Genomic DNA, 22,519 nt, shown 5'->3' on the forward strand with positions numbered 1-22,519 from the left:
GCATGCAGCCACGAGGAAACAGTCACCTGAGAGCCAACAGAGCCCCTAACCGGACATGACCGCTACCCCGGGTTGAGCCCCCCAAGGAAGATGCCTCCGGGGAACCCCCCGACGCCCTAAGCCTGTCCCTACCCCCACACCAATCACAACAGTGAAGGCGGGACCAAACTATGACCCCCCACCCCCACTAGGTGATGGAGCTGATCAAAGGAGCCCAGAGCAATTGATCTGATGTGGTGGCAGAGGCTGTATCAAGACTAATGTAATCTAATAGATAATTTCTATATTGGTTAGAATTAAGATTATTTTTATTTTTCCAGTTCATGAGGACTGTTTTCTTGGCGATGCATAGGGCAGTGAAAATCATATGGGCTATATTCTTTTCTGAAGTGACATTATCTAAGCTGCCCAACAAACACACTAAGGGGGAAGTTGGAATGTTACATTTCAGACACTTTGATAAGTCTTCACATATCTCGCGCCAAAACTTCTGAACTGGTGGACAGAACCAAAGAGCGTGGATATAATTGTCCGGTGAATTGGTTTGGCAGTGTGAGCAGTTGTTGGTAGACGTAAAGCCCATCTTGAACATCCGATGACCTGTATAGTGCACTCTAACCCATGTAGCATTTACCATATAGGTCTATAAATGGACAACATCTCAAGCTCTTCAGTGTAGGTTCAAGTATAAGTCAAGTGTATTTGAAGTATAGTATGGTCAAGTGTATGCTTTTTAAGCAAAAGCTTAATTAGATGTACCTAAAACACAACTGTGTAAATATTAAACATGCTCTGGTCTCTGCACTTGAGGGTGCAAGAGAGCAATGCAATAAAATTCCCTCGATCACATATTAATGCTGCAATTACAACATGATGTAATACTTGGTTTGACAGCAATGATCCAAATATGAAAATGACCAAAGCCTGTAACGACTTTGCATCTCTGGATCATGGTAGACTCTTCCATGATGGTAAAACTGCATGCAAATAATGTAATTGTGCTCTGTTTATGTCCATGAATTACATACCTACAAAGAATCCCAGATGTTTCATGTATGAGGAAGTTTTTATCCTTTTATAATTGGGACTGAATAAAAAATAGTGAGTGAATAAAAAACAGCAAAGAATGAGAAGGTATGCAGAGATTTAACAGATCATGTAGCACCTGAATGAAGCATCCACTTTGTCCTCTTTCCATGTTACTTCTATGAAGAGAAAACTTTGCTGATATTTCTTTAATTGCTACAGTCTTGTTACTTTGTAATTGTACAGTTTTACTAACCAAAGTTTTCTGCTCCTCCCACGTAGCTCACTGCAACACTGCTTTCATCAAAGCTCTGTATCTAGAATGAGATATGAAATATAATGTGTATGATTAGTAAAACTCACAGGAAGTCAACACAGAAGGAAAAATATTAGATATACAGGGTGGGCCATTTATACGGATACACCGTAATAACATGGGAATGGTTGGTGATGTTAACGTCCTGTTTGTGGCACATTAGTAGATGCGAGGGGGCAAACTCCTCAAGGTGGGTGGTGACCATGGTGACCATTTAGAAGTCGGCCATCTTGGATACAATAGGAAGAGGGCCATGTGACACATCAAACTTATTGGTAATGTCACAAGAAAAACAATGGTGTGAAAAACCTAATTAAATTGCACAACACTTTTTTAAGCAATTATTTTAAAAAAATACCAGATGTAGCATAAATGATACAAATGAAATATATGGAAATTAATATGTAATTAATTTTGTAAACAAAATTGTTCACTAAACTCTCTATTTTAAAAAACTGTCCATTGTGTTCATATTTCAGGTTTTAAGGACTTCTCTGTTCTATAACAGACTTCAACTTGCCTCCTCCATTTCAAACGATTCCCTGATCTGTCCTTGGCTCTTCTTCCTCTGTAAGAAAGATTTAGCTGCCAAGGGGTGACCTTCTCTCAGGGGTGCAGATTTGAGCGCTCCCTCCTGGGATAGTAAATAAACCAAGGGATGTTGGGATTGAAGGTCTGGATCATTTCCTTGTTCCTCTGCCAAAGTACTCAGAGACGCAGTCTCTAGAGAGCCTGGTTTAACTCTTTTTAAGCAGACGTTTTTGTCTCTAGGGCTGGATGTGGGTTGCTGTGACTCAGATGCAGGAACACAGTTGGCAGCAGGTATAGTCAGGCCATGGGTTTTATTCCTGTGTATTTGGCCAAGTGACTTTTTTGATGCTCGTCTGAACAGCATGCTCATGCGCCTTCTCCTCTCCTGGGCCTCAGGAGGCAGGTCTTTTCCTTGTGTTGCTTTCAGTGGAGAGGAGGAAGATCCTATAAAGCTGGAGAATGCTGTAGTGACCTGCTGTAGAACCTCAAGTTGTCTAAACCGATCTGAGATAGGAAGAAAAAAAGTCTTGTTTTCAGAAATATGGACTTGATTATACAACGTACAGCATCACGAAAACAATGTCTCTCCATTGTTTGTGTATTTGTAGCACAGATTTAGTATTCCTTGTGTGTGCTGAAGTCTGATGCCTTCAAAATACTTTTGAAAACAGGCTTTTGTTTGTTTTTTCACTTCTATCAACAATCTGAGTTTGATGGGGGCTTGACTGTGAACCAGATCTCATCAGCCTCCATTAGTGTGGACCTCACTGATGACAGTATGAAAGCAAATATTTGTCACCAGATGTCAATATTTTATATAAGAAACAAGGAATCAGTTGGACTCACTGCTGACGTCTGGGTTCTCCAGGTCCAGACGGTTTTTCTGAGCCTCTAGAAACACTTGGAGATTTATTCCTCTTGCATGAGACTGATAATTAATGAATCGTGCCGGAATGCGTCCAGAGAGGTCAGGCTCATCACAGCCAAAGCCCAGGTCCAAGAGAATCTCTTCTGGGTCGTCGTTCCATAGGTTAAGTACATCCATCACACTGCAAGTATGAGAAGGTATAATTGCTCAGAACCGATTCAAATAGTTCCAGTTGTATAGTTCTGTTGTGTGTCGGTCAGTGTTTAACCTGAGTGGTCCAGAGTGACCTGAAGTTGCTGAGCTAAAGCTGTTCCACCTACTAAGGGCTGGACCTGAGCTGCTCCACCTGTATGATACAATCAAAGCACGAGGTTTTATTTGATTTAATGCATTTATATATAAATCGAGGATACTTAACAGTATTTTAAAATATTAGATTTGAACTTATAAACTAGTTTCATGATTTCAATTTGCCATGAAACGGCTGTGTGCAGGCAGGAGAGTCCCAAACGCAAACTGACTGAGGCAGAAACACAGCTTTATTTGCGGACACAAGGAAGTACGAAGCTAAACTAGACTGGGTAGCTCTAAGAAATAATGCCTACGAGGAAACACTGGGACCACACAGCATGAGGGAGGGCACGACACAGGACTGAGGGAAGCGCTGACCTAAATACACAGAGGGATAACAAGGAGGTGAGAACACACGAGGAACACAGCTGACATGAAAAACATAACGAGACAGGGGAGGCTGGACTGAACAGAATGACATGAAAACACAGCACCTTCAAAATAAAACAGGAAACATGATGTGGGAGTGGAGGAGAGCACGAGAGACAGCACGGACATGACGCGCTGCAGAAACATGGAAAACATGACAGAGTAAAACACAAAGGGAAACACGACACAAGAACTCACACCACAATAAAAACAGACACACACACGTCGCTGTGTCCTCAGTTCAAAAGCCACCGTTTGTGTCGAATCTTTACTTTGAACATGTGAAAATAGTATAACAAGAACAACACGAGAGGAAAAAGTGACAAACAATCAAAGCAGAACAAAAGGAAAACAAACAATAATAATAAATAACTTACATGCAGGAAGAAGCCTATGCTTATTTAATCCCACCCCCCTTTCCACTATAACTCATAGTCTGCACTTTACTTCCTGTTTATGCTCAGTCCATCACAAATTCTTCATTAATATTCTTTCTTTCTTTATTATTTTTATAACCCCATTAACACATTAAAAAATGTACAAATTTACACATACATATGTATATACTTATATAAACGCACCCACACACACATATACACATTGCTGTTGTGAAAATGGTGATCAAAGCCCCGCCTCCTCCTCGTGCTTTGCAAAAACCACATTCAGGTCCTGCTGGGGCGTCTGTCTCCACACAGAGCTGCAATCACTTTTTAGATACAGATACAGGGATGTTCCCTTTTAGAAAACAGAGCATTGTCAACAAGCAGGTTGTTTATTGCTTTATACATAATGTGTGCAGTGAGAAAATGAACCCGATCTGTGAATTTTAGTATTTTTGATTTTAATAGGGGATTTGTATGATCTCTGTGACCAGTTTTATGGATTATCCTTATGGCCCTTTTTTGCAATATGAAGGTTGATGATAGCGAACATTTATAAGCTTTGCCCCAAACCTCTGCACAGTAATGCAGAGATGGTGAAAGCAATGAACAATAGAGACTCTGGAGTGACTTGTGGTCCAGAATGTCTCTTACTTTACTTAATATTGAAACGTTATGTAAATTATTTATATGAGACTTCCATCTTATTTTATCATCTATTATCACACCAAGAAACTTGTATTTCAGAACTCTTTCAGTCTCCACACCATGAATCAGCAGTTTTACATATTTAGTGACAGTTTGTTTATGTCAAACCTCTTTTTAATTTTGCACATTTCTGAGTCGATCATATCCAGCAGGTCCTTTGGATTCCCTCCCAGAACAAAAAATACTTACAAATAATGCTAATTTTAATATATCAGATACCTTACAAATATAATTTATAATAAATTATTATAGATAATGAACATTTTTTGACCCAGTACAGAGCCTTGTGGAACACCGCATGTGATGTCCAAGCATGATGAAGAATAGTCACCCAGCTTCACAAATTGTTTCCTGTCACCCAGTGCAGTACAATCCCCCTGATCCCGTACTATTTACCGTTTATTGATTAAGACATGACTGATTGTGTCAATCCAGCTGCATACTGTTTCTGATCTATAGCATTTGTAATCTCCTCGATTGACTCAGTTAATGCCAGTGATATTAATCTTTCAATCTGAATCCGTACCAACTGTCAGAGTAATTTATATTTACAGTAACTAAGAATCATCACTGATGATTAGTGGATTAGTGGATCTGCGAAAGCCTATTAACACACTATGATGAACATGGATTTTAGAACAGCATATATTAAATAGACAGACACACCACTTAACCTTTGAATTCAGGTGTTTTATCCCCCATTGCCATGGGTCTATGAAACCAACCACCAAGCAGTGTGCCTTTAAAACATTTGTGACAGAATGACTTATTGGAGTTTGTTAAACGATACCAAGTGTATACAATTTGTAAGAAATGAGTATAAAAACTACTGTGAACAAAATGATAATCAAGAGGTGTCCCCAAGTGTTACATGGGATGCATCCAAAGCGGTAATGAGAGGAAAATTGATCATGTGGTCCTCGTACAAAAAGAAAGAGAAACAAAGGCAAATTAATGAGTTACTACTTACATTAAAGAATTTAGAGACTAAACACGCCACTGTTGAAGACTCTCAAACATTGGAAGAGATAAATTTAACAAAACGTAAATTAAATGATATATATGACAAACAAGAAGAATTAAAGGCCAGATTTGTTAAGCAAAAGTATTATGATTACGGCCCTAGAGCAAAGAAACTATTAGCCTGGAGAATTAAAAAACAACAAGAAGAAAGAGGAATTTACAGTATAAAAGATGATGAGACACAAAAAATGTGTTACACTGCTAAAGAAATACAAAACTCATTTGAAAACTATTATAAAAACTTATATTCAGAGACACAAAAGGCTGACCCTCTAAACAGTCAGAAATTTTTGCACTCTCTGGATTTACCTAATATTGGACGGGAACAAAACAAAAGACTAATGCAACAAATTACTAAACAAGAACTGGATAAAGCCATTGCGAAAACAAAAACAAATAAGATGCCGGGTATGGACGGATTTACATCAGAATATTATAAAACCTTTAGAGAGTTATTATCATCACTATTATTAAAATGTTTTAACTATGTGTTGGAGGGAGGGGAGTCACCAGCATCCTGGAGACAGGCAATCATTTCAGTAACTCCAAAGGTGGGCAAGGACAAAAGGGAATGCAGCTCATATCGACCAATTTCAATTCTGAATATGGATTATAGATTATTCACCTCAATAATAGCAGAAAGGCTTAAAAATATTATACCAGAAATTATTGACGAAGATCAGACAGGATTTCTCAAAAACAGACAGATACAAGACAGTATAAGACGTGCCTTACATTTAATGGATTATATGAATAAATCCCAAACGGAATCAATTGCACTAAGCCTTGATGCAGAAAAGGCGTTTGACTCCGTCCAGTGGGATTATTTATTTTTGGTTATGGAACGGTTTGGTTTCAGAGACCCTTTTATTCAGCTGATTAAAAATTTATATTATTCACCTTCAGCAAGAATAAAAATAAATGGGAGCTTAACTGGAGTAGTGGCCTTGCAGAGGGGATGCAGGCAGGGATGTCCGCTTAGCCCACCCCTGTTTGCTCTATTTATTGAACCACTGGCGCAAGCTATTAGAGAGGATGAACAAATTAAAGGGATATGGATACGGAATATAAAATGGGATTATATGCAGATGATGTTTTGCTGACCCTCACAGACCCAGAAGGAAGCTTACCTAAGTTATGGTTAAAGATGGAAACGTTTGGAGAACTTTCTGGATATAAAATAAATATACAAAAAACACAGGTGATCACATACAATTACGTACCCACAACAAAGATCAAAAGTATGTCTAAATTTAATTGGAATAATAAAATAATTAAATATTTAGGTATTAAGATTCCCAAAACACTGACAGAAATCTATGAAATAAACTACTCACCAATTACAAGGGAATTGAAAGAAAATATTCAAAGGTGGAACCTACTGCCACTTGATCTGTATAATAGGATTGACCTGATTAAAATGAATATACTTCCACCATTGCTTTTCCTTTTTCAATCTATATCGGTACACATACCAGCTAAACAATTTGCGTTATGGAACAGAATGATTTCGGGATTTATATGGAAGGGCCGCAAACCAAGAGTTAGATATATAACCTTGCAACTACCTAAGGAAAGAGGTGGACTCTCCCTCCCAAACTTAGAAAGTTATTTTAAAGCAGCACAATTAAGATATTTAATTTATTGGTGTGATCCAACGTATGAAGCAAAATGGAAATATTTAGAGGTGACACAATTAAAATTACCACTACAGACAATATTAGGAGATAAAAAATTATATTTGGAACAGAAAAATAATTTAAATGAATGGACTAAAACTCCTTTAAAGATATGGTTTGATGAGTGTGAAAGTCTTAAACTAGGAACTGGTCTCAAACAACTCAGATGGGTCTCACATGATAAGGAATTTATCCCTGCACAAATAGATAGACGTTATACAATTTGGTTAACAAGGGTAAAAAAAAATCTATGGCTTCCAAAACTATGGCAATGAATTTGCTCAGCTCGTAACATAAGAAAACTCTAGAAATAAATGAAAAAATAATATCGAACGAGTGCGCTGATATGTCTCGATCAGCTAGCAACCGGAATCCTCTGATTTTTAGCATAAACGGGGGAGGAGATAGCTCAGTAGGTAGAGCGTTCACACCACGATCAATGGCTACCCTGAGATACCCCTGAGCAAGGCACCGTCCCCACACACTGCTCCCCGGGGGCTGGATTGGTGGCTGCCTCACTGAGTGAATGGGTTAAATGCACAGTGTCATTTCCCTACAGGGGATTAATCAAGTATACAAAAAATTACAATAAAATAGAAGTACAGCAGAGCACTGTATGTGAGATAAGATACTGTAACTTATTGCTGTTTAAAAGAGAGTATAAAGTTTAATAAGTCATTTTATTATGAAACCTTTTTCTGTTGAAGAGCTTTTATTTGCATATGCTGTCAGTTATACTTTGTAGAAAGGAAATCAGAATCTGCAAAACTTGATTGGACAGGTTCAAATCTGAATTAGCGACGATGGTGCAGCTCTAGTTTAAAAAGCTTTCATAGATGAAGTCATTCAGTTACATATTCATTAGTAACCAGGTGGTTTGAAGTTGAGAGCCAGAGACAATGACACCTGTCATGTGTGGATTATTGCATTATATTTAATGGCCTAGCTTCTTTCTTACCGATGTTAAATGAAGTGACCTGTAGCTCATCAGAGTGACCAGCTTTTTATCTCGTATCTCCTTCTATATATGTGCGCATGCAACCCAAACCAGAAATCCCATTATATTCTTTAAAGGCTCAAACGCTATGATAGATACCTACATTTAGTGTTATTTTATTTATTATGCTTATTTGTAAACATTCAAGTTACATTAGAGTACAGTGTTTGGGTATTTCAACCATATTAGATCTGATATTTTAAGCTTCCAAAAGCACACAATCTTTTCAGACCTGCTAATCAAGACTAAAAAAGAGAAAGAAAAGAGAAAAGACACGTTTAATTGTGCACTCACATCTTCTGCTGGTCTTTGGTGATCACTGCCCGATTGAGCCTGTTGTCTTTGACCCCTTTGCTCTTGGCTGATTCATATTTATTGTACAGCTGTCAAGCATCCTAATAGCTTTTCCATGATCCTTTTACTTTCTATGCAAACTATGTGCTTTGCAGAGGGGGAGCGTGAGCTCATTTGCCTAGTAAATATTACTTGTAGTTGTGCAACTATATTTGTAGTTTTAGGCGCTGGTATCACTGTAACATGTTTTATTAATTCTAATGAAGCACAGTTTTGAAGTGGCACTCACTCACCACTTAGCTCTGCTTAATATAAGGATGTGTAATATCTTATAGTCTGCTTCAACTGAAAGTTATGTAATATGTGTTTGTAGCAGCCTCTCCCTGGTGCTGAGTTAAACCCTGAAAGTCTTTGCTTCTTTCTTTTTTTTTAATTTAATAGTTTTATAGTTTTTAGCAGGTTATAGATCCATCCATCCATTCTCCTTGTCAGGGCTGAGGGGGGCTGGAGCCTGTCCCAGCTAGCATTGGGCGAGAGGCGGGGTACACCCTGCACAGGCTGGCCTAACACAGCGAGACAGACAACCATGCACACCTATGGGCAATTTAGATTCAACACTGCATGTCTTTGGACTGTGGAAGACCCACACATGGGGAGAACATGCAAACTCCACACAGAAACAGCCGGACTCAGAGCCTTCTTGCTGTGAGGCAGCAGAGCTAATTACCATGCCACCATGTCGGTTATAGTCAGATTTGGAAACTCCTCTGAACTATAATAAACATCTTACTGTTGCTATTGTGCACCCTAACATATTGTTCATTGAGAAATTCAATGTTGGCACATACCTCGATTAATTCCCACCTTAAATTTCACCATATTAAATTTGATCCAACCTCTAAAAGCATCATCAATAGTTAGTCCTTGATTTAAAACGATCAGCACTTTCATATTCAAACCACCTTCACTGATAACAACAAACTCATCCGTCTATGCTGGTTGATTATGAGCTATTCTTCTGTAAATACATTTAAGTGGAGCTCTGTGCTGTGTCACAACAGACTCCCTCTGTACTGCTGTCTGTGTGGTTCTGTATGACTGACAGAAACATGGTGAAGAAGAGCGATCTCCTTACCGCAGAAACTCCTGGACCGTCTTCACTCCTTGTTTGGCGTATAAAGACGCTGCAGGGAAGAAAGGTCGTGTTAGCCAAATAGCAAAGCAAATGGAGCATGTGGAGCTATAATGACAGAAACACAGACAGAAACATCAGGAAGGCAGAAACAACACATTTGCTGCTCGTTGAAAGTCGGTACAACCTGTAAAGGTCTGCTGTCAAAGTCCCTGAGCTATATTAGGAAAGTGTTTCTCTGTCCCTCACCCTCCCACCCTTTTTTCTTCTGGAGGATGTTTAAGCTTTGGCACTTGCCCCTGCCTCCCTCTCCCAGACTGGGAGTCGAGAAACAGTCATTTCCATGTGTGTGCTTTGTTGTAATGCTCAGGCCAAAGGTGGTCTGTAGCTCTGTGATCATTATGTCCTCAGCTTCGTTGCTTTGAAGCCTCAGTAAACCCGTTCATGGTGATTTTATGAGCTTAGTTGTTTGTTTAATGTTATACTGAATAAACCATGTTGATGATGATAATTATACGAGTAAGCCAACTTCCTGACCTTTGATTGACAGGTCATCAGCAAATGAGCCGCAGACCAAGACAGCAGTGCAAACACACATAGTAAAAAGAAAGTACAGGACATGGGTTTAAAAATCAGTGTGTAATAGAAAACCATGTGTGCAGTCTTACCTCAGATGGGCAACAACACGCTACATATTCCACCGTGTCATTGTTTATCTAACACACATGAAGCCAAAAAGCAGTGTGTGAAAAAAGTCAATACATGATGATGATGATGTCATTCCTATAGCTTCTCTCAGGTTTCCTCATTTTAAGACTTGGCAGCAAATAAATGACCCTTTTTATATCCTGGTACATCAAATGTCAGATTGGTTTGTGATGACTGTAGTTCATGTTTGTGACTAAACTTGAAAACGGTGAAATCTGTACTCGAAGAAGTCTGTCCTGATTTCTATGAGCTAAACACTGAGATAGTTGTGGTGAAGTGTCAACACAGCAACTCTGTCCTCAGTATAAATACACAAGATATTCTGGCAACTTTCTGCTGGTGTTGAAAGATATACACTGAAAGATTAAGCAGTGACTTATTTTCCTAAACTGCGAGCTCTGTTTGCTTGTAAGGAATCCCTGCTGATGATGTTGCCTTACAAGTCCAGGAAATGACACTATTTACCTTCTACACCCAGCGCCAAGTCATCGTCACTGCTGGGGTTCCTCTGCAGAGGCCCTAAAGGGAAGATACAGCATTGTGAGAACCAGAAAATACTACGGCAGTGTGCATCAACAGTGTCAGGGCCTGTGCAAGATTTACAGACAATCCCAGGAGAAAGTGCTATACAAGCATCCACTTTGGCTTCCTCCCACAGTCCAAAGACATGGAAGGTTAACTGGTGATTTTAATTGGCCATTAATGGGAGGTAGATTAGGTGTTTACAGTAAGAATGTCTTTGATGGTCATTTAGACATTTAGAAAAGTGCAAAAAGTGTAAATGCAGTTTCCATTTTCTGTTTCAGCCAAAGCAGATACACTTAGATGAAAGTATGCCGTTTCACTGACTGGAACATGAAATCACAAAGATGTCTACATCTCTACAGTAAGCATTTTACAGGGCCAGGTCAAAATGGAAAGAATCTTACAATTATATGTTTTCCATGTGGCACTATGAATCACATCATTATTTCTGTCAAGCTCAAAGGTTCATTTTTCCTCCTGAATATAGAGGGTTAATTGTCATTTAAATGTAACTTTTGTTTGAAATTGAACATGGTATATGTAAGTGTACCTGTTACAGGAAAAATGATTCTATGTTTCTTTACCTTCTTTTAAATGTACAAAGATGCCTTTTGTCTGCCCTCTCCCTATGGTTAGATTAGTTTAGAATTATCTTTTTAGACTTTCTCAGCAAAGACATACTGTTTTGGGACATATTGTTTTAGATTGTTTTATCTCTCACAGCCTTCTCCCAGCTCTCTGCTGACGAGACTAGCGCCACATATGGAGTTGTTTATTTTATTTGTTTTGTATTTTCTTATCCTGTTCTCACTGTCTTTCCTATAAAAATTACCAAGCCACTGTGCATGGTGTGAGTTGTTCTTCGCAGCTCACCCGTGTACACGTTTGATAAAGAAAGTAACTTTGTCTCATTGTGTCTTTATTTCTCCTGGGTCTTTTACAGAGTTTTCCCCCAACATTTCTTGGTCCTTCGGAGCCGGAGCGCCTCCATCGTGTCCCATCTCCGTGACCAGTCCACGTTGCTCGTCTGTCGACAGCCCACACACTAGGTGTGTGGTCAAAGACCAAGGGCGTTAAATTCGAGTCTTGGCCAACGTCTTAGAAAGCGACCCACGGTGGTGGGGCCCGATCGAGGTGGACCAGACCCGGCGACACTGACCAGGTAGATACAGACACACTGACACAATCTTGCGTAAAATCGTATTTTAAATTCAGGGAATTTAAAATAGCGAAAGTAGCTCGTCGCGACTGGAAGCTCCCCACTTCTGTGGGTTTAAAGTAGCTCGTCGGCTGGTAGCTTGGAGCTCGTCGACTGGAAGCTCCCCACTCTTGTGGGTTAGGTTTGGAGCTCTGGGTAGCTCCCCCAGCTGGGTCAAGGGAATAAGTAGCTCGTCTACAGAAAGACTGGCAGCTCCCCTTATGATAAGGGTTCCGATCGCGCGAATAAGTGTGAATGTGAATGTATGTGTGTGTGTATTGTTTTAATTAACGGAGCAAGCTGAATTTTCACGGTCCAATAAGAGACTGAGCTGCTCCTACTGTGTTTTTCTTTTACTGCTATTCACTGACGTGCTGGTGAGTTGAGAGAACGGTCGAGTTCCGTCTCGTAAAGTTCACACCGCTTTTGGAAATAGTCCGAAAGTAGAAGGGCGTGTGAGCAACCACTCTCGTCTCTAATACCAGCGAAGGTGATAGCAGCTGTATCGTGTATATATTACTTAATAAACAAAAATAAGTAAATACATAAATAAGATGGGTAATCACGCAAGTGAAATTAAAACTCACTCCTGCTGACGAGCAGGGGTGAGAAAAGAAAAGTCCAGACGCCGGACAAAAACAGTGTCTGTAAACTGAGAGATTTAAGAAAACAAAATATAAACAGTCAGAAGAACAGAACTCAACTGCCAGTTTAGTAAAACCAGAAGACGAGACACTGTGCAGTTCCCACAACCCTTTTAGTAAACCATCACTCATTCCTGCAGCCGCATCTGCAGCAACACCCATATCAGGAAGAACATAATAATCCCTTAAGTGAAAACTAGAGATCGCAGTAGTTTTGTAGTAGTTTAAAAGGGTTGAAAACAGACCCCACTGAGTAGATATAAATATAAAAAGTACGAAATAAAGATGAACAAAGGGAAAGTTACAGTAGAAATTATCTTTAGAGTATTTGAAATTAATAATAGCAAGGATAACAACCTGTAAAGTGATATTAACAATGAAACACAGTTGGCATGATGACCATGCCCAGCATATATAAAATGAATATAAAGCAAATAATTCACACGCAAATATTTTAATAAAATAAATAAGGTATATTAAGGCTGTGTCACTGTTCAGCCAAGGACAGTGTGTGAAAAGGTAACTGTCTCCACCCTGGGAAAAGGATGATTCTGCAGGTCATCTGAAGCCCTTGATGGATACAAAATAAAATATAAATAATATATTATAATAGAACTGCCTGGTCCGCCATGCAACAGAGAGAACAAATGTGACCGCAGATTGGATGAATTCTAAATTATCTGTTTGCTGAATAAGATGATCCTAACTAACAAATTGGCTCAGTAGTAGTATAGTGGTACACACTGATAAAATATTATAATATGCTATTGCTGTTATATAAGACGAAGAGGATAATATTAACAATGACAATATTAATATGAAGAGGCACCTTAATCGGTTATGATGTGAGGTGGATAATTGTTAAGCAGTAGTCTGCATCAAGCTTAAGGTTTGCTGAAACTCAATGTAATGACATGTGAGATGAAGACAATACGGAGAATAACTAAACTAATGAAGTGCATAGAGGCACTTGACCAGCTTGAAACCTATCATCCTAGAATGACACATTGCTGAGATATAGAGCACACCTATAATAACAACCAATAAGCAAAACCCTGTAGACAACAGCTAAAACTACAGGATTGAGAAGCTGAATTAAATATGTAGACACTGCTAAGCTGATGAGCATGTTCCACATTTTCTTTTCTTTTTATTTATTTGTTTCTTTTAGAGCAGAAGCTGCTGTAACACACCCAAAGAAAGACTCTAGGTCTGACCAACCGTCTCAGTCGTGGGCAAAAAGATGACAGTCAATAAAATTCTAAAAGATAATTTATTGACGAAAAATATATCAAGAGATAAAAGATAAAACAGTCCAGTGTCCCACTTAAGAATTGTATAAAAACACACAGTCCCAAGGCCAGAGCCAGCTATGCCACACGGCCAAGTTGCACTCCACATGTTGCCTTTAACAGGGTTAGAAGTTGTCCTTGGAGACCCACCACCCTGCAAGCATATAGTCAGTGGTCACTCAAGCCTCTGGAACTCTGCTGCCTTTAGGCTGTGGCATATAATAGGCCCTGGACTGCACAGAGAGACAAAACAACACAGCAGTGTTTGTAGTGTGGGCTATATGTAGACCAGTGTATCAGTGCAATCAAGTACACCTGCCTCTAATTAGTCCAACCCCATTCCAGCCATTGGCTCACCAAAAATGTGACACACACAAAACCACTCTCAACCCAGTGCAACTTCACACAATAATATGGAGCTGAAGTAACACAGGCACATTAGTCTACCATGTTACAAGCTGCATGCTATTACAAGCCAACATATGTAGACTTCTGCCTTGTTCGGGTGGCAGCATTTTTCTTTTTTCTTTTGTGTCCTGACACGTTTATGTTTTTTGTTTTTGTTTGATTATTTTGTTGGTTTTGGAAACGAATTTAAACGAACTTGTGACAATACTTGAGAATCACAGTGACACATAGTGATTAGGCATATGATTGAAAAATGCCTAGGTTTAGAGCTGTGAGCTATGAGCTGTGAGCAATGCAAAGTTAAATATATATATATATTTGTATAAATGGGAAACAACCCTAACTTGAAAGTTTGAAATGTGTGAGATCCATGAATTGTTTAAAGAACTAGAAATTATCTAAAACTGCCTTAAGTGAAAATGTAGAGTTGCATCTATTCTCCCAAACAAAAAAACAAAAAACAAAAAAAGGGAGAAGCATTCTGTAACTTAAAAATAAGGCTGACTGTTGACAACAGACTAAAACACTAATTCGCAGGTGGCTATCAGGAACAGAGAGGCGAGCAAAGTCACAAACACCAAGGCCGCAGACAGCCACGCAGAAACAGCAGATAACATAGAGACAACGCCTGCTAGAACCGTGGAGAGGAAGGTCACTTCACACGAGATTGTTGCGCATGTGAAATACACAAAGATAAACAAATAACCATTTATATAGACAGCCAGTATGTTTTCTCTGCTGTGCATCATTTTGCAAAAAATCTGGAAAACCAGAGGAATGATTACACCAACTGGCAAACCAGCATGCCAACCTCTTACAACGCCTACTGACTCTTTCATTACTACAGGCAACAATTTTGCTGACAGAGCAGCAAAATAGGCGGCACAACAGGCAAACATCACATTGATGGCAGTAAACACACATCAGATTCCACTGGATGTGTTGAAAAATGAACAAAAAGCAGCAAGCACAGCAGAGCAGGCAAAATGGCTAAAACACGGTGCAGTTCTGACAAACGACTTAATGATGTGTTATGGCAAGCCAGTGTTGCCAAAATTCCTCCACAAAATGGCGGCATTAGTGACTCATGGCTGTACGCATTTGTCAACGGGGGGACTGACCAGTATTGTCAACTCTCATTTCTACACTGTAAATTCTACACAATACTCTCATTTCTACACTGTAAATTCTACACTGTAAATTTTGAAACCTCAGCAAAACAATTTGTCAGAACATGCATGACGTGTCAAAAATGTAATGCTCAGGGAAACCTGAGACCACACAATCCATATGGACTTTATTGAGCTAAATGAATGCCAAGGGTAAAAATACACCCTAGTGGTTATAGATGTATTCTCAAAGTGGCCAGAAATCTACCCAGTGAAAAAGGCAGATACAATTTCAGTAGCAAAATGTATGTCTAAGTTGTAGGAAAATAAAGAGATGATTGTAAATGACGAAGAATGTAATGATGTCTATCAAGTGTCTTGCAGATCACAGCCCGGTGACTGGGTTCTGATCAAAGTGCTCCAAAGGAAAAACTGGAGCTTGCAAAATAGCGGAACGACCATCTTGCATCCATCAGAGCCAGTAAGTGAAGCCATCTAAACACAGCTGACGGCAGGCTCGCCCACTTGTTGTGATCTCGCCCGGTGGAGGGGTCAGCTTTCCTGGCCGGGGGGTCTACTCGCGACAGGAGGGTGTGTCCCGTCGTCATGAGGTGGTGGCTCTTAACAACTGCAGCGGCCCTGACCATGGCCGGGCTCCTCACCTTTGCTTCCGTGAGGGACAACAAGTCACGTTATATGGAGAAAAGGCAGACACTGTATGACAAAGGAAAGTACACCAAGTTTCCCCATGGCTATGCCACTAATTTCTGGTGGCAGTTTATGAACACTACAGCTTACTTGAATAATAAAACTGACTGCTATGCAAATACATATACACTTTCTGCCCACCAAGGAACGAGAGGAAGTGTATGGACTGTTCACTCAACGAAACCTGTGCCAGTAATGCGACACTGATGAGCCTCAACTGTCGCTCCAACTACAGCTACCGAATGATACTACAAACAAAGACTCATTACCAGACAGGATGTGCACGGACGGCACCAAGCAGTAAAGGAACCAGAGTTTCGCATCTGAGGAGGAGTGAAATTCTTACAGAGCTTGATCCCCGGCATTGGAGTTGCCGAGGTGCGGGATCATGTGGAAATCAACCGATATGCTCTGCTACGACACATCAACTTAACTAAGGCCCTGGAACCGCCTTAGCAGGAGAACAGCAGGCCATCAGAACGATGGTGCTGCAGAACAGACTGACACTAGACCTGCTAACAGCATCACAAGGAGGAGTTTGCAAGCTGATCGGGGAAACATGTTGCACTTTTATCCCTGATGGATACGAAACTGGAGGAGACATTTATGAAACTTTGCAGAATTTGTCCATTCTGCAAAAATATGTCACTGACCACACATCTGGAGCAGCTACACCGCCATGTCTAAGAGTAATGATTTCAAAGATGATAACAACTACAATGACTGCTTATGTTGCCGTGCCTAAAGAAGAACAGCATCCCGTTGCAATTCTGTTAGAGGAGAACTTGTAATAACTGCTAATGAATGACGTGGTGATTAAAAATGACTTCTGCCTTTTTCAAGTGATCATGCACTGATTAACACATTAGTAGTTTATGCAGGTACAATATAAGGTTTTCACCCTTTTATTTTTTGAAGTTCTCATCCTTTATTTTTTGAAGTTTTCATTTTAAATATGAAGTTTTCATTATTTTACATATAAAGTTTTCAATTTAAGGTTTGCATCATTTTAAGTATAAGGTTTTCATCCTTGTATTTTTTGAGGTTTTCATTTTACATATGAAGTTTTCATCATTTTTAAATACAAAGTTTTCATTTTAGTTTTCACCCTTTTATTTTTTGTAGTTTTCGTTTTAAAATATAAGGTTTTTATCTTTTATTTTTTGTAGTTTTAGTTTTATTATTTTTTCTTGTTTATTCCACTTGTTATTTCATTTACTATGATTTTCATTTACTATGTTTTTCTTTTTCTTTTTATTATTTTATTTTGTTTTAATCTTTAGACCAAATGATTTCCATTTCTGCTATGCTGACATTTTGAAAATTAAAAAATTGCTTAAGATACTTAATAAATAACCTTCACAGACAATTGTTGTATACATTTAAAATAAGTTAAAACAGGAGGGAATGTTACAGGAAAAATGATTCTATGTTTCTTTACCTTCTTTTAAATGTACAAAGATGCCTTTTGTCTGCCCTCTCCCTATGGTTAGATTAGTTTAGAATGATCTTTTTAGACTTTCTCAGCAAAGACATACTGTTTTGGGACATATTGTTTTAGATTGTTTTATCTCTCACAGCCTTCTCCCAGCTCTCTGCTGACGAGACTAGCGCCACATATGGAGTTGTTTATTTTATTTGTTTTGTATTTTCTTATCCTGTTCTCACTGTCTTTCCTATAAAAATTACCAAGCCACTGTGCATGGTGTGAGTTGTTCTTCGCAGCTCACCCGTGTACACGTTTGATAAAGAAAGTAACTTTGTCTCATTGTGTCTTTATTTCTCCTGGGTCTTTTACAGAGTTTTCCCCCAACAGTACCGTACAACTGAAACTATGTTGCAGTCATCAGGCATAACATCATGACCATGTGCCTAATATTGGGTCCCCCTTCAGCTACACAGACCTGACCCAGTGAGGCATGGACTGACCCCTGAAGGTGTGCAGAGGTATCTGATGCTAACATGTTAGCAACAGATCCTTTCAGTCCTGTGAATTGTGGGCTGTAGCCTCCATGGATTGAGGCTCATTTCTGCTTTGTGGCAGGGCACAGTGACCTGCTGAATACAGGAATACAGTTTCCATGGAATAGTGCAACAATGCTCAGGTAAGTGGTACGTGGCAAAGAAACCTCCACATGGATGGTTGAAGCCAAGGACTCCCAGCCACACATAAACATCACACTGACTCCACCAGCTAGTTGTCTTCCCATAGTGCATCCTGGTGCCATGTCTTTTACAAACGTTTCCACGAAAAGAAAAAGTGTTTCATCAGATGAGGTCACCTTCTGTCTTTCATCAGTTTGAGCTGCTATAGTAACTTGTCCGTTGTGTACGGACCAGCCTTTGCTCTTTAATTAGTCTTGGCTAATTAAATGACCCTTTCGCTTGTTCACCACTGTTCCTTCCTTGTAGCACTTTTGAACAGTACGATAGTGTGCGCAGTATCTTTGTGTTCCTAGGACAGAGATCTCAGATGTCATTACTGAGATCTGCTGGAGCCGCTCACCCAGTTTGGGAGTCCCTGCCCAGAGTGCTCTGATTACCACAGGGACCACTATTGCCACTGTTACTCTCAACCTCTTCTCAAGATCCTCTCTCAGACCTTGGTATTTCTTGAGTTCCTTGTCTTCCTTCTCCCTGATCTTGCTATCACCATGTATAGCTACATCTATGATTACGACCTTCCTTCTCTGCTTGTCGGCCACCACTATGTCTGGTTGGTTAGCCATTAGCACTTTGTCCGTCTGTATCTGAAAGTCCCATGGGAGCTTAGCTTGGTTATTCTCAACCACCCCTGGGGACGTATCTCCTTTGGACCGCAGGTCTTCCAGACCAAAACCACCACAAATGTTACTGGAAACTATGCCAGCCACTTGGTTATGCTGTTGCATGTATACCATGCCTTCTAGCATATTTTTCATTCACTTTTTGTTCACTTTCATTTAATAATAAATAATAATAATAATAATAATAATAATAATAATAATAATAATAATAATAATAATGAAGAAGATCTTTGTCTATTACTTTTCCCTTTCACACATTAGATGCTAAGCTAATGGGCCAAAAGCAGCACAGACATGAACAAACCATCTGTTTGTCACTGACAGAACAGCACATTGATTTGAGATCTGTAACGCCATGTTAAAATACATGGTTCCAGCGCAGGTACGTAGAAATGTTCAAGAAACATGTGTTTATTCATGATTGTTGAATAATAATGGCACAAATGACCAGTCACCAGTGTTTTTATTCTCTTAAAGTTATATTTTCTTCTCTAGATATTGTAGCCCAAACTCATCATTCTGTAAAATCCACAGAATCACTGTGAGTGACTTGTTATAGTCAAACAGAGAATAGTGTGGGGTTCTTTTGATTTAAACACATGTAACAAAGAAGCAACAGTGCCTTGAATTACAGACACAATAGCGAGCTGGATGTTTTTCTTCAGGGAGCCGGAGCGGGAAAGAGGCATAAGGACTATTTGTTGTTCCCATGGTGTTCTCAACCACTATTTGCATGCTGTTTGAATAGGCTTGCCTCAGGATGGGGTGAGGCAAGAAGGCTTACATAATTCATACTGCTCCACAACAACATGCATAAATGTGTGCATGTTGTTGGAACAGCTTTTAATTTCCAAAGCACCAGATTTTCAGTTTTAGTTCAAATGTAGTTATAGTCTTCAGTAAAAAGCATAATGATGACTGTGGCAGCCGTTTTGGATAAAAACAACTCATTAAAACATTAAACAGCACATGATGTTGAGACTGGATCATCTAAAATAGACTGTATAAAAAACGTACAGCAGGAACAACATCTATTGATCAGACAGCTTCGTCTATCAAGGATTTGCAGCGTCTACTCTACAGGATAGAATAACCAACATTTTCTGCTCGTATTTGCAGGCGGAGCTCTCTGCCTCATTTAAAAGGGCTCTAGATGACTACAGAAACAACCGAATCCAAACAGACAAAGTACTCACCACTCTGTAGCACAAACTAACACAAAGAATAAAACAATATACAGCTGAGGCGGAGTGAAGGCGTGAAAGAGCTTACAGGCAAAAGAGAAACAGAAGGATTCCCATTGTTCGTACCTGCGTCTTCCTGCAGTGGCTCTTGCTTTGCATCTTCCCTGCAAACACAGGTCACATTTTATGAGAAGGAGGAACAGAGTACTCACACACAGGTAAGTTTCCATCACTTCTGAGATCATTACGCTGAGTCGGGATGGGGATACGTTTACTATCACCACCTGCCATATTCTAAACATGCTCTTAAAATATCCCTGCAGCTCGTCTTCATGCTAAAAATAAACTATTTATATTTTTATTTCATTCATAAAATAAAGCCAAGTCACTACATCCTAAGTAGTCCACTTAAGCACACATAATGTGGGCAGGATACGGTACTATTGTCGTGGGCACCATCCTTTATAAACATTGGGTACTGTGTGTGAAGGGTGGCAACAGTATGCTCCATCTTCATCCTCAATCTCCTCCACAAATATGACAAAAATGAGGTCAATTATACAGGTATTTACTATTTCTTTAAATAGTAAATACCTGTAATAGTAGTAAAGTAGCAGAAGTAATAAACTATTTACTAAGTAGTAGTAAATAGTTTATTACTTATTTTACTTTAGTCAAGAGTTTGAGTACACCTGAGGATGTTTCTCATGATCAATCAAATAAAAACTATGACGCACAAAATGAAATTCTGACTACTATCCACAGGAAACATTTGTGTTTCTTAAAATGTGTTCTCAGCAAAACAAAACAACAATGATGTTAGGAAGTGACATCTCAAAATCATATTGATCAGTGTGGCTTAGTTCATCTTTTGTCTTTGTTTAATTTAATGCCCCAATGAAAAGTCATCATCTATTAAAAACAGTCCTCAGACCTGACCAGCTGTCTGTACTGGAAGAACACATAAAACTGTTGGTGTTGTTGCAACTTAAACTGACAGTATGACCCTAGTGCCATTGTAACTTTCAGCTTGTGATCATAGAACCAGTGAGTTAATAAAGCCATCGAACCAGAGAAGGTTACAATGATCACCTTTCCTCTTGCATTAGTATGAAGCCAAGTCAGTAAAGTGGGTCTTCACATACATTCTCCCATACAAGGATGTAGTTCATGTTTCAACATTATATATAAAACTAGGTCCAGGATACTTTCTGTGAATCATTACAAAGCAGCTGGGGGTGTGACCAGGTGAACACAGGTTTTCTGGGTAATTGAGATTTGATTTAAAAAGAAAAAAGTCATTTCCATAAAAATCTAGACTCCAAAACGTTTGATTTGAACCCTTAATTTTGCTGCCTAGCTTAGTCACTCATTAGACGAGTAATTTTAAAAAAAAATTGTATTTTGGGCTTAACAGTTCCCAACTAGGCGTGTGAAAAATTCACCGCAAAGTACGCGGTGCAGCCCGATATCACGGCGAAGCGTGTAACAGGCACGCCGTGCCTCTCCTCAACATGAAATGGACACACTTGCGGAAGTTGCAGTATGTTGCCAGCAGAGGGAGATATGTTCAAGCCATCATGAACATAATAATGGGAACGCATTATTACATTATTATCACATTTATATGTATGTACATATCAGCCCCTTAGCTTGATGGTTTCTGACAATGAGGACCCTTCACATGTTTTTGTTCACTACTGATATCATCTCTCCCTGCTGCTAATGCTACTTCTGCAGGCATGAAATGCTGTGTCTATTATGCGTTTTTCTATGATATTGGGTAAGGTCAAATGTGACAAAACTACAAATAAGTGAAGTGGTATTTTGTAATCTTAGAGGTTGATTGCTAACTGTTTACACTGACAAAGCAGTCTGTATTCATGCCTTGATACTCACTGAGTGACATTGGTGCTGAGCCACTTCCCAACACTGTCCTGACTTGGATTTCCTGCGGCGGACAAGCAAATTATAAAGAAACCACTAACAGTAAACACAAAGAGACGGCAGCAGGACGCTTCCACTAACAGATTGCACCATAACAGCAACAGTTGAACTGACATGGTCATTTTACACTTTAACAGTAAAGACATCCTTTCTAATACAATAAGAAGAATGTGGCTATTTTTGGAAACAAGTTGGAAGTATTGAGGGTCACATGTCAGAAAAGTAATGAAAACACTAACATGATCTGGGGAACTATTATTCTAATTCATCTTTAGTTATCTTTATATTAGCAACATGAGGTTTTAAGCAAACGAGAAGAAAACTGGCAAACAACTA

At 39.3% G+C, this 22,519-nt stretch overlaps 1 protein-coding gene and 1 long non-coding RNA gene across 2 annotated transcripts in view; one reads left to right on the forward strand and one right to left on the reverse strand.

The window, feature by feature from the left end:
* The window catches only part of itprid1 (ITPR interacting domain containing 1), a 42,616-nt gene that overhangs the window by 19,762 nt on the left and 335 nt on the right, over positions 1-22,519 (reverse strand). Inside the window, exons 3-10 of the mRNA XM_026180838.2 lie at positions 22,136-22,187; positions 20,363-20,400; positions 10,848-10,901; positions 9,678-9,726; positions 3,010-3,087; positions 2,720-2,922; positions 1,863-2,377; positions 1,283-1,343 (exon numbers count right to left, since the gene is read on the reverse strand). Coding sequence (XP_026036623.2) covers positions 1,283-1,343; positions 1,863-2,377; positions 2,720-2,922; positions 3,010-3,087; positions 9,678-9,726; positions 10,848-10,901; positions 20,363-20,400; positions 22,136-22,187 — 1,050 coding nt within the window. The remainder of the gene's footprint in view (positions 1-1,282; positions 1,344-1,862; positions 2,378-2,719; positions 2,923-3,009; positions 3,088-9,677; positions 9,727-10,847; positions 10,902-20,362; positions 20,401-22,135; positions 22,188-22,519) is intronic.
* LOC145431005 (uncharacterized) lies at positions 13,566-18,024 on the forward strand. Its single transcript, XR_013911375.1, has 2 exons — positions 13,566-17,366; positions 17,412-18,024. It is a non-coding gene; the product is annotated as an uncharacterized LOC145431005 (long non-coding RNA).

Source organism: Astatotilapia calliptera, chromosome 9 (genome assembly GCF_964374335.1).
Source record: "Astatotilapia calliptera chromosome 9, fAstCal68.1, whole genome shotgun sequence".
NCBI classification, from domain to species: Eukaryota; Metazoa; Chordata; class Actinopteri; order Cichliformes; family Cichlidae; genus Astatotilapia; species Astatotilapia calliptera.